The following is a 12617-nucleotide window of genomic DNA, read 5'->3' as shown; positions in this document are numbered from 1 at the left end:
GGCCGTGGATTACAAGCGGCTTTCTCCGAGAAAGCTTTCACGAATTCTGGTGTGGGAGAGAGAGAGAGAGAGAGAGAGAGAGAGAGAGAGAGAGAGAGAGAGAGAGAGAGAGAGAGAGAGAGAGAGAGAGAGAGAGAGACGGGGGGACTTTCCCTTCTCACGGACGGACTCGAAATTTTACAGCGGGGATCGGTCTTTTCCTTGGCCACGGGTTTCCCGTCCGCAACGAATGGCTTTCGGGAAACGTTTTTCCTCCCCACGCTTTTTCTTGATAGCGATTACTGCGATCAGCACTGGGATACTTCGGGACGATGTCTTTCGGGGCAACGTAAATAATTCGTGATACTATCTGCTCGCCGGGCTGAACCCTCGATTTCAGTGATTCCCTTCCACGATCCCGAATGCCCGGATCTTTGATTATAACATCAATTTCTTTTCACGTTGCGTTTAACTATAATAACCTCGTTGCCACAGAAAATCAGAATAACTCGTTTCGTACTGTCAGATTAGAAATGGTAATATTTATTGCAATGGACATCTACTTTGTTAGCATTTGCAAAACATAAGATTAAATGACATATAAAACTTACCAACGGTTTTTTCCAAAACCCACTCACCGTAACCCAAAAAACTGTTTAGACACCTACATCGCAGAACTTTCGAATGAAAAAATTCCGACTACCTTCTTCACATATTGTAGATCCACCTGCTACACAAAAATGAATGTTTTATCAGTTTCGACCGAGGTTCTCGTGCGAGCTGTTTGTAATTGAATAGCAAGGTAATTATTCACCACAATTGGATGTTGTGTCGGCCGTCGGTAAATATTGAACAGCACTCGCAACATTAATACCTAATAAAATATTAACGCCCACGTGCATGTCAATAGATGATAAAATCAGCGGGAGATGCCCCCACTGGGTGTAACGGTGTTGCAAGGTGAGCTTTCGATGCATTCGGGAGCTGCTAATCGGTCGGGTGTGCATCTTGTAATATCCATATTACCGGTACTAATGCGCCGCGATTATAATTATTTACTCCGCGTAGCATGTAATTATTGGGATATTTTATTTATTGTCCGTCGTTTCATCATCGGGCTTAATTATACGCATAATTTAATACGATACACTGAACTGCAGACAGACGACAACACGGAAATATACACTGGATGCAGCGTCAGTCGCTTCACTATTCGTTTGGATAAGTCATTGGGCACTGATGTAATTTCAATGTAACTCGGATGCTATGCCAATAAAAATTGTTATGTGAAACGCAGTGTTAGCACGGAGAATAATATACCTAATACAGGAATAATTGTATTGTTTTGAGACTAGTATTAAATTATTGCATCGTTTTCGAAATAAAATTTAAACAAAAAGTATTTCACTAAAGTATGTTTGATTATTTAAATCAATAACCTCTTCGGGGGTGAATTTTTATAGTAGGGAACAATCTATTTAAATGTTTCTCTTTTATTTCATTGTTATCATCCCTTTCATTTTATTCGATGAGCTTCTATTTGATATTGCTGAGGGATTCTGTAATAAATAGTTTTTCAACCGATTCTCATTTTCTTCACACTTAGAATAATTATAATTATCAGAAAACGAAACGTACACATACGTGACAACATCCCCGAAGAGGATAAATTACGTATTATTTATTATTTCAAAGTTTATTACAGTATGTTTCATGACACAAATCGAAAGCGTCTGCTGACTAAACCCTTTGCACTAACATTGCTTTCAATAATATTCATATTTAGTAGATCATGCATGAAATCTGTATCACGCGTGTGACTCGTTATTATAGTGCAAGGGGTTAATATCAGATTACGTGCCTTCTAGAACCGTACAAATTTTGTTCGAAATATTTTTTAGTATCATCGACGATTTCTAAGATAATTGTCTGGGTCGATCAAATAGATATCCCTGTATAGTATAGTATAGTATGGTATAGTATAGTACAGTATAGTATAGTATAGTATATAAAACATCATAGTACTCGATCTCATAAGAGCTAGTCGCTGAAGCTAATCTAACTAAATCTACCTAATCTAAACCTAGTGGCTTCAGACTAATCGCTTAAATAAAAGGGCAAAACTGCAATATAAATATCCACATGCAATATAGATATACCTATCCATGAACCGCCATACTGAAGAATTCAAAAGTATCTCGGAATTAAACATCGGACACAAATGGTATAATCGAATTGATGCATCAAGAGAGCTCGCGAACAGTTGGGAAATTGTAATCTCGTCGGTTGTTTAATTACTTGTTTTCTATACAGCGCTGACCAGCGACTTAGCCTCCCGATTCGCCTTTAATTACCACAAAGTTACGGAAAAAAGTGGCGGTTGCAGAGATCCTTGGCCGGACCCGCGGTGATTACCACAGCTGAATGCAATTAAGCTGCGAGAATTGCGGTTGTTTAGTTTCAGACAGCGTGCACAGACGCAAATATAATTTCCCAAGATTAACCGACTTGGGGGCCGTCTTGCGGGCGCGTCTCCACCGTAACCAGCTCTCGCCCTCTGACCCTTCTACCCTAGCACGGTGTAACAAACCTGCCGACAGTTCCCGTAACAATCCGTGAGTTTTAAACTCGTTTCGAAACTTATTCCGCGTCCGTATGCTGCCGTATGCTGACGATCTACGCAGCCATGCGGAACCCTTCGACCGGACCATGGTGCAAGGGATGACTAGACTTTGTTGGAATCTGTATGCTTTCCATGGTAAATTGGTGGAGACACAGGTGGCGTAATCATCAGTTGTCGATGCGAGTTTGTTATAGGTCGACGGGCGAAAAAAACGTAGTCCCGATTATTTTATTTTATTTTATTTTATTTGTCATGCAGGAGTGTCGTTCGCTATGCGTTTAAACTGTTGTAGGATTGGGCGACTGTAACGTGGATCACGTGGACTGTTGTTTCAAAGTAGGTTCTTTTATTACAAAAATCAGAGCGACGAATTTCTATAAATTTAGAGTATTTTACTGTTCACAAGTTGTGAAACCTTTTAAAAACGCATACAGACAGCTTTAATACTTCGAGTGCCACGTTAGTAATATATGATTAATAGAAGTTTATTATTAGTGCTGAAAATTAATTCTGATTACTGTCCAGGAATTTATTGATAGGGATACAACCTCGATTTCTTACTGCTAAGAAATTTCCTTGCTAAGACAAGGAGAAATAACGCTTGAATAACAAATATTCAACTTGTCACTAGGTTATGTTATTTATAGATAAAGTGTTAAATGAGACACGCGTTGTTAACGAGTTAAAAGCTATAGGAAATTATATAGGTGTAAGAATTATAATTATCTTACGAAACCAATTACTTTAATAAATCTTGTTTTTACTGCTATTTTATGTTACAAGTTGTTCTCATTTTCTATGTTATTTTCTACTTTATGGGCATTGGAGTTTATATGTGCGTGTGTATGATGGATAGCCACCATACATTATAATTCAATGAGAGCGTTCAGACAGCGATACAATACCGTCATACTTTTTAACATAGAGCGTGTTAAACAGCTGTATGCTTGTGTGAAACGACTCTTATGCTGCGAGAAGAAATTTTGTTCATTTATTTATTGGACTGCACATTACAACGTCAATCTTTCATGCGCATAAGCCCTTGTTAGCGTGACGTGTAACTTGTCATAGTCATGTGAACGAAGAAAAAGAACTATTTTATTAAAATTATTTTTCGCATAACAATTTTGTGAACAATTAAAGCAATTATAATTTATATAAGGGAACGAAGATTTTTTGTCTGGAAAATTCACTTTATATTACTAAAACCATATAACAAATGACAATAATATCATTGGTATAGATTCCTCGCCTGGAAAATTTTATTTATATTACTAAAACCATATCACAAATAACAAAAACATTATTGGTACGCTTAAATATAATTTTGTTATAGAAAACGCGTGATATAACATAACTTTTCTCTAAGAAATATTTAATTTGTTTTTATATATTAATTGTAAATACTATTAATACGTAAATTAAAATTAGTATTTAATAACAATTGAAATTGGTATGCAACGATCAATTAGGTTAAACTTTTTCTCAGCGAACATAAAAATATCTCGTAAGATAAATGTACCTAATTCGTTAAAAATAAATCTTTTGCTCTGAATAAAGTATGATTTAATCAGTACCTCGTTCCTTCAGGAAATCTTTCCACTCCAGTCCTCCAAACAGGAATCGCCATAATAATTCAAGTACGGCACTACTTGCTACTGTACTCGATTCGGATCTGCGCTCGAGGAACCTCGGAGACCGACTGCGGCTCTTGCAGTTGCAACCTGCTACCACCAGCACACGCGTCTATACGTATACGTATGCACCGGTTGTCAATGCCAACGCGAGTGTTCACTTTCACACGAAAAATAAAAACAAAGGGGAGCCGAGTAATCGGAGGAATATTTTCGTCTACGAGTCAACCTTTTCCATAAAGTCAATATATTTTCGCTGGAAGGCGCTGTTGAATTACGCGCGGCTGCATTAGGTGCGTTTATAGACGATTACCAGCAGCACTGTAGCTTCCGCGACGTAAGTCCGGAATATCGGAAATTATAGGTTGCAAGTTTTAGAGGTAGAATGCAATTTCAATGAAAGGGTGGGGAGAAAAGAGATACCCGGACTTTTGCGCGCCAGTTGCGTTCCGTTGACGGCCTGCGAATGGATCTCTTCGATTGTCAGTATTTCAAATTCTGCCGGCTTCACTTGCAGTTCATTGGACAGTGGCCCTACCAAACAAATATAACAGCTATACCTGCGAGAATTTTTGTAATCACTGTAATCATAAGTTTCACCGTTGTTGAGGTACGATTCATAGATTCACAATTGCTGTGGTAAAAGTACGCGATACGGAACGTCCGATGTTGGGAACTTGTCGAAGATATCAAAACGTGCTTTTTTATTTAAAATCTATGTAAAGAGAAGAAAGAATTAATATATAATTATATTTGAAAAGTGAGTACGGTTTGTAAGAAATACGAGAAAATTGTGAAGTACAGTATTTTAATTATTGTGTGATTTACTTTAATTGGTACTATATATATATATATATATATATATATATTTAATTTCATAGTATGGCTCATCATGCCAAGCACTTGGTACGTTGTAATCACGAAATGACTTTGAAACCGCCAATACTACATAAAATATGAAGATTAACTTTTTATTACGATCGATATTTTATTACGAAAATTGCTCGACGTTTTAATATAAAAGCGACGTTAATTTTACTAAATCAAGCAATTCGGACTCTAATATTTTATTCTAATTTATTTACATCAAAATAATCGATATAAATTGGCTCGAACAGGTCGGCCGAATCATCAAATCAGGGAATGACATGCAAGTTTTTATAGAGACCTTTCCGTTCATCTTGTCATCCTTTTGCGTCTGTATAACCTATATCAACTGTTGGGTCAACTTAGAAAGGGTAAATAGTGTACTAATTATGTCATGCTCTTTGAATACCATAGTATGGACAGAAAATCTATATTACGCGTTTTTACTGTTTTTGCCAGCGAAAATTTCTAATCTTCCGAAATATTTTGCAATCGGTAGCGTGTTAATACTCAGCGAGAATTTTTTTGAATAAATAAAAGCAACTTTCAACAGCTCAAGGGTCTTCTGGAGAGAATAAAATACGATTGGCACTGTGCGGCGCTGAACAAGGAAGACCACATTCTTGAAGCTGTCATGAAAGATGGATGGAAATATTCATCATACTTTTTAAGTAATGCAACAATTTTCCTCTCAACCCGTCTGTTTCGAACTGACAGCATTATTATTTAAACCGTCCTTTTATTTCCACGTTGATTTAATTATCATTATATATATTTATTTATTTTCAGCCTTTATTTTCACGGCCAAGAAATTGGACTTGGTTTACAAAAACCTAACTTTACATTGCTATCTTAACCATTCATTCATTATACATATACATTCTCATTCACACACTTAGAAAAAATAAGGCCCCACTAACAATTGCTAGACTATTTCTCAAAATAATTATAATAGAATAATCTAATGTCATATAACTATTGTTTATATTTAGAGTATACATAAATCAAAATAAATTATAAAATAGAAATATCAAAGATCAGAAAATGTGTGTAAGATATAATAAAAACAGCTTCGAGTGCGAAGGGTTAATCTTATAGCAAAGTTTTCTACAGTTTTAACAACCGATTCGCTTCCCATCTATCCGATTCTTAGACGATTCTTAGACTTTCAGCCAATGGCAAATAAGGCAGCTACAGATACTTTTAGAGTACGCCTGTAGTAAATAGCTGATTTATTTAAGCGAGTCTGTATATGTATCAACGCGCCTGGTTCCAGGGTATGGATATCCAATGATGTCGTCCTTTGTTATCTTCCAAGCCACGCCAGGGATACTGAACAATCTGTTTGCGTTGAACATCAGTCGCGACCGTCAGCCGATCGATGGTGAATTCTTTGTCGATCGAGAGAAACATTACTCGCTTATTATGATGTTTCTAAATGTCTCCGTCTGCATGGCGTGCATGATCCAATTCGCCACAAACTTGCAGTTCAACATGCTAGTTTATCACGCGTGCGGGATGTTCGCCATTTTTGGGTGAGTAGTCAGAATACATACAGAATATACAGTGACGAATACTTTTGTAGAACTTCGATTTTGTCTGAACCGATCAGGTAAGCTTTAGCGATCGTTTAATGGCACGGATAAATAATTAGCGTGCTCGATTAAATATTTAATGATCAATCTTTGAATCTAACTCGCAAATTATTGTATTATTTTATTTCTTGAATATATTGTCTGTAGACATCGTTTGGAACACATGTTTCATTATGGTTCGGAGAAACCTGTTGAAGACGACAAAGTGAAAGTTGCTTTCGTCCGCATCATCGAGCAACACAAACAGATTATGCAGTTAGTACATTTCCTGAACAATTGCACGCTAAAATCACTGAGCATTAATAATTTAACACTAGGTTTGTCGAGCAGTGAATGCGGCAATTTTATGTTGTTTCGTGAAATTAAGAAGCACAGTCAGATTTTTAATGATTTTTATTATAATATACAATGTAACATATGTCAGTGAAATAAATTTATTAGATAAATTCTTCATAAATTTATCTCTATAATTTCAATAATCTATATAATATATAATACAAAATCAATATAAAATCAAAAAATATTAAAGAATGTGAAACGTATCAAAATGACGCATTCGATAAACCAAGTATTAAATTATAGAATATTTTTGATTTATGAAATTTATTAAATTCTTTCTGATGGAAGAGATTTAATAATTGTAACAATATTGAAATGAAAAATTGTGTATCCGGTTATTTTGAACGACATGGTAGGTTTAGTAGTAACACATTACTTATCGAACCCCTATCTATAATCTTCAAATGACTATGCTAGGATAGAAGGAAGCTTTATAAATAAAATTTTGCAGTAACTAGTCTGTTGATTGATAATTGAACTGTTATTGTGCACACTTCTCGGCATTAAAACAGATTTTTTAATGGTACTCACTAATCACCGGTAATTAATGTGGTTACAATTTTGAAATCTGTAAAATTATTTCGCAAATGATATTCAATTTCATTTTTTTAATCGTTATTCAAGGTACATCGATACTGTAAATAGCTATTATTCTGCGGCTTTCAGTTTGCTGTTGCTCCTATGTATCTTCATCATCGGCAACTTGTTGGTTAACGTAAGTTCATGTATGTTATTTAACTGACATATTTATTTTCTAAGACATCATTATTCACATGTAAAACCTTTCATTTCAATATAGATATACATTAAGTTTATGGGTAGATAAATTTGTCGTACATATGCCATTATAAGGCATATAATTTATAATTTAAGGTTATGTCATCTTTGATAGATCTTCAATGAGTAGTATGATTAGGATTATCTTTTTTTCGAATAACGAGAATTAAATTAATAGTGCTCTTATTTTACATACTACATTTAATTCACCTGGTAGTGTGGAAACTTGTATTACAATGTCCATTACTTACGAACATTTATATTTAGTTGTGCCTCAGGATTAAAAACATGGAAAGCATTGATTTAATCGCCACGGCGATCATACACATCTGTGGTGTGTTGTCCGACATGTTCTTTAACGCTCTGTCGGCACAGAAGCTCATAGATGTTAGTTCAAATGTCTTTCGACAGATGTGAGTATAACTAACAAAATTTCCTTACATTTAATCATTCCATGATCACAATATCAGTAATTACATTCCATCTACGCGCTAATATTTTATTTTTGTGTAGTAACCTTCCCTTAAAGAATTAACTGAATAATTCTTATATGATTTAAATAAATTAAATACTGTTTTGCGGATTATTTATAATTATTCGGGGGCATATTTCTTCAGTAGTCACATTTACTGGTTTCAATGTTACAGTGTACAAAATAATTATATCTTTTTCTAGATGACTTGTTAGTGAGTTCAAAATATTATAATTGATCATATGATATATAAAAATAAATAATTTCCGCTAATGTGTAAGAAAAAAATTTAATAATTAAAAATTTAATAATTATTTATTATTAATAATTATATTTTTTATTATTATAATTCCGTAATTTTTATAATTATAATTCCGTTCTATTATTTTAATTGTGATATACATTAATTACATATTTATAATCCCAGGTATTCCGGTAAATGGTACGTAGGATCGGTCTCAAACCAGAAAATATTGCTCTTAATTATGCGCAAATGTATGGAGCCGACCGCACTTGTATTTGCCAACGTTATAACGATATCGTCGGAGAAATTCGCCACGGTAAGGCAACAACAGCATCAACGACTTTCCGAAGCTTTCTCATTACTTCTTATCATGAATTGTTTCAGATACTGGAGACATCGATGTCGTATTTCACGATGCTCTATTCCACGCAGTAGTTTCTCGGCTAAATGTCAAATCCCTTCGATTCTTCTACAGTGTAAGTCTGAACGTGTTTAGTAGGGTACAATATTAACCGATACGCCGCGAAGCGAGGTCATGTTTGATGCAAGAGCAGCGAAAGGAACCGTGCAAATAGAAACATGCGAGCAGTCAGTAAGCATTAATTACACGTATTTGTTGTGGACGATAGAATGTTTAATGAATGACATAGTAGCTGTAGCAAGTATAGAGCGATTACCTATTTTTCCACTTGTAATAATGAAACGAACAATTGTGTTTGTGCACTTTATGCACTCGATGAATGAAAATATATATTCAGGCGTTATAGATACTCTTTCCACTCTAGTCTGTCACGTGAATAAATACAAAACCTTAATACAGATAAAAAATGCGGCTTTTTCACTTACAATTTGCTGCCACTAGCACACGTATACATATACGTCGGTTGTCAATGATAACGCGAGCGCTGTAAAAATCATGTCTCTCGTGTTAGAGATTCTTTTCATTTTTGATTATTATTTTAGGAAAAACAAAACCCTAATATAAATAACAAAATAACATAGTTTATACACGTGTTTATTTTTAAATCAGAATAAAAATTGATTATATAATAACAGCAATTGATTATAGAATTGCACTGTTTTATGTTATACAATGATGATATCGCACAGGATATAGACTCCACAAGTTGTCCCAAAAATCTCTAACAATATAAAGTATATGGTACAATATGTATAGAACATGTCACTCGCGACACACAAATTCAACATTGAATATAGTATTAATTAAATGCGACTCGCATGTGGAAGTTCAGTTTTATTCAATACTGTAAATTAATTATACAATTATATTCTTAAGTTAATAGATCTCGCCAGAAAATTAAAGGAGCAGAAAACAGTAAAAAAGTCCAAAATAGAAGTTCTTCATTTACATTCGTGAAAAATCGGCATACAACACTAACAATGAGCTGATTGTAGGCATCAAGGCATCAAATCATGACGCAACAAAACGCACGAATGACCGCTTCCAACTTTGAAAGCCACACATGACCGGGGCTATCATCGGAATTAACAACAACTTGTTCCGCGAGAAATATGCACAGCGGTTTTATTTATTCATCCAGTTTAATTTGCAGATCGGGTCGCCGCGCCGAAGCGTGATCGTCATCGATTGCTCGGATTCAGCTCGTTTATTTATTTATCTGTTCACGAGGCACTGTAAATATTTCATGGCGCAATTTTGAGGATGCGCGCCGCCGCCAATGTTACTGTTATGTGGCGATTTTATTTTCCTGTCGAACACGAACAAGACCTCTTTTTTTATATTTTCTTATGACGCATTGTTGTTCGGGGGATAGATGCTTCCGGTGGTGCCGAACGAATCGTCGTCTCTCCGGTGACTTGGACAATTTCTACATTTCACGGAGGGCTTGAACGAAACGATAATCGCGTTCACGCGGATATGTGCATGTATATTCAGCTGATGAGTCCACGAGGCACGCAAATTATTCAGCGTCAGAGCCGACAGCGATGAATATCGTTAAATGGTCAACCGATTGCGACCGCAATGGTTCACGAATTATTGGGACGGTCGCATAAAGCGGCGCTTTTCTTCCGTTCGCCGCAGTGCTGCGTTAACTTTGTCGAAATGAACGGTGGATCGCGACGAACGAGACGGGTGAAAAAGTCTCTCTAAAAATATTATAATGTTTGCAATTTGCACATAAACTAGCTGACGGAATTATAGCCTACGCTAGAAATATTATCGAAATAAGGGTTATTCTTAGACTATGGATCTTTATATTAGAAACCATGAAACGGGTGTTGAATGAAAATAAAAAATACAAAGCGCAATTTTTCACATTATTTATTATATTCATTTCGAACAACTTCCATTGGTATCTACGACTTTCTGTCAACGACATGGCAAGTCACATACGCCTTCTTAAATAATGCCTTCATTTTTAGAGTTTGCGTTAGTTATAGATTTAGAGAAGAAGATAATTGATGTGTAAATGATTGTAGAACGTGATGTTGAAGTGCAAGTATTGCAAATATGAAGTTGATGGAGTGTTGGGAATATTACTATAACATCATTATCACAAGTATAATAGAAAAGAAGTTCGTAGTATTTGTAATACTAAATGTTATAAATTATATTATATAGGACTTTGTTCCACATATATATTATTGGTCTCCTTATTTACAAATAAAAGTGTCATAGGACAAGCGAGCCCTTGCCTCGTGACAGTAATTGTGCCATCTCCCAGCAAGTACACCAATCAGAGAAATTTGCCGATCGCACAGAGCTATTAGTTTATTAATTTTTCAAGATTTTGGAAACAATTCAGCTGACATGTTCCGCGTTCAATTCTAGTCAATATAGAAATAATACGAATCCTTAGTGCAATGTTACGTTAAATCAATCACTTTTATTATTCCTTCTACGCGACCGTACGCATTGTTTACGATGCTCGCTATAGAAATGCGTGACCGGCTCAGCATGAATTCCTATAAACGCATAGGGGAAAAATATGGGCGGAAAACACAGAGATATAGGTCAATAAACCTTCTCCTGAAAGAGTCGGGCAAATTAAACTCTATTTGTTTGCGTTGAACAAAATACGGAAAAATCAACGAAACTCCGTGTGGCGGGAGTATGAAATCATCGCGGAATATTCGTGAAACATAGATATGGTATGCAAGGGACATTCTGAATATAAAGAGAATTTTATTACAGCCTCGGCGGCGTGCACCGTGTCTCGGCGAACCATCATTTCGCGATAATTATAGATTTCGAAGTACAGTTGTATACGCTCGTACGGAACGATGACTCGAAAATAGCAATAGCGGTCGAGTAATTAAATGAGACGAATGATCGATCGACGGTTTTCAATCATTGGGAGTGCGCGTCGTTCAACTTTCATATCGTTTAATTACAAATCAATGATCGCCGTAATCCAGCAGATTATTTACGATAGTGATCATTTGCGTTTACCGTTCCCGTCGATTTCTGTTCATTCATGAACTCGGAATAACGCCGGTAATTAGTTGGCCGGGGAACTGATTTAAAAATACTATTGTATTATCCACTGGCGGTGAATGACGTAATTATTGTAATTCCGCGGGTATCGATGTGCGCTGCGTCAGAATGGATTTTTGGTTGTATTTGTTTCATTACATTTAATAATGTTCGATAACATTGATTTACTCGATGGATATAGATATAATTTTGGATTAGTTTCCATTTTCGATCGATTTATAATCGTATTATTGGATTACATAGTATTATCGACTTTGTCACGATTCATTTTGTATTATACATTACCAAACATTGAAGACACTAGAAGAATTGAATAATATCATTACATTCTCAACTTATTAACTTTATCAAAATAAGAATCAAATTTTCATTTCATTTTTCTTTTCTTCACAAATTATTCAGTCAATTTCTATTTTCCATAAAGATCTGCACTCTAGAAAAACACTGCTGAATAAATATCGCTTATTTTATGAACATCCAAAGAACATTCAACAATTAATAAAATCCATAATAATAAATAGTTTAAATATTATATCTATTTGATATTGTTCTTCTGTATTAGTGTTTCTGCACTAACTTCATGCAAACGACAAATCTGGTTATTGC

General features: G+C 35.2%; 2 protein-coding genes across 5 annotated transcripts in view; one reads left to right on the top strand and one right to left on the bottom strand.

Annotated features, from left to right (window-relative positions):
- Nlg-4 (neuroligin 4) overlaps window positions 1-12617 on the bottom strand; it is a 401976-nt gene that overhangs the window by 135241 nt on the left and 254118 nt on the right. The gene's annotated exons all lie outside the window — the stretch shown is intronic.
- On the top strand, window positions 4623-9300 carry LOC144476023 (odorant receptor 43a). 4 transcript variants are annotated; one of them, XM_078192549.1, is made up of 9 exons: window positions 4623-4846; window positions 5355-5474; window positions 5657-5774; window positions 6380-6638; window positions 6846-6953; window positions 7704-7752; window positions 8082-8227; window positions 8714-8846; window positions 8915-9300. In XM_078192549.1, exons 1-9 carry the CDS (start codon window positions 4703-4705, stop codon window positions 8963-8965), a joined length of 1128 nt encoding a protein of 375 aa, XP_078048675.1. In that variant the 5' UTR covers window positions 4623-4702; the 3' UTR covers window positions 8966-9300. The 4 variants fall into 4 exon arrangements, with proteins under 4 accessions (XP_078048675.1, XP_078048666.1, XP_078048690.1 ...); XM_078192540.1 differs by having other exon boundaries at window positions 7662-7752; XM_078192557.1 differs by lacking the exon at window positions 4623-4846 and adding an exon at window positions 4853-4996 and having other exon boundaries at window positions 7662-7752.

Source organism: Augochlora pura, chromosome 2 (assembly GCF_028453695.1).
Source record: "Augochlora pura isolate Apur16 chromosome 2, APUR_v2.2.1, whole genome shotgun sequence".
Classification (NCBI taxonomy): Eukaryota; Metazoa; Arthropoda; class Insecta; order Hymenoptera; family Halictidae; genus Augochlora; species Augochlora pura.
The sequence above is the reverse complement of the archived record's forward strand: the minus strand, read 5'-3'. Positions and strand labels throughout refer to the sequence as shown.

Excerpts from the sequence above, each read along its gene's own strand:
- LOC144476023 (XM_078192540.1), top strand. The coding sequence starts at position 4,703 with ATGGATCTCTTCGATTGTCAGTATTTCAAATTCTGCCGGCTTCACTTG. Across the intron at positions 4,847-5,354 it reads TAAGTTTCACCGTTGTTGAG|GTCGGCCGAATCATCAAATC; the intron begins GTACGATTCATA and ends TGGCTCGAACAG. Across the intron at positions 8,847-8,914 it reads CGTCGGAGAAATTCGCCACG|ATACTGGAGACATCGATGTC; the intron begins GTAAGGCAACAA and ends GAATTGTTTCAG.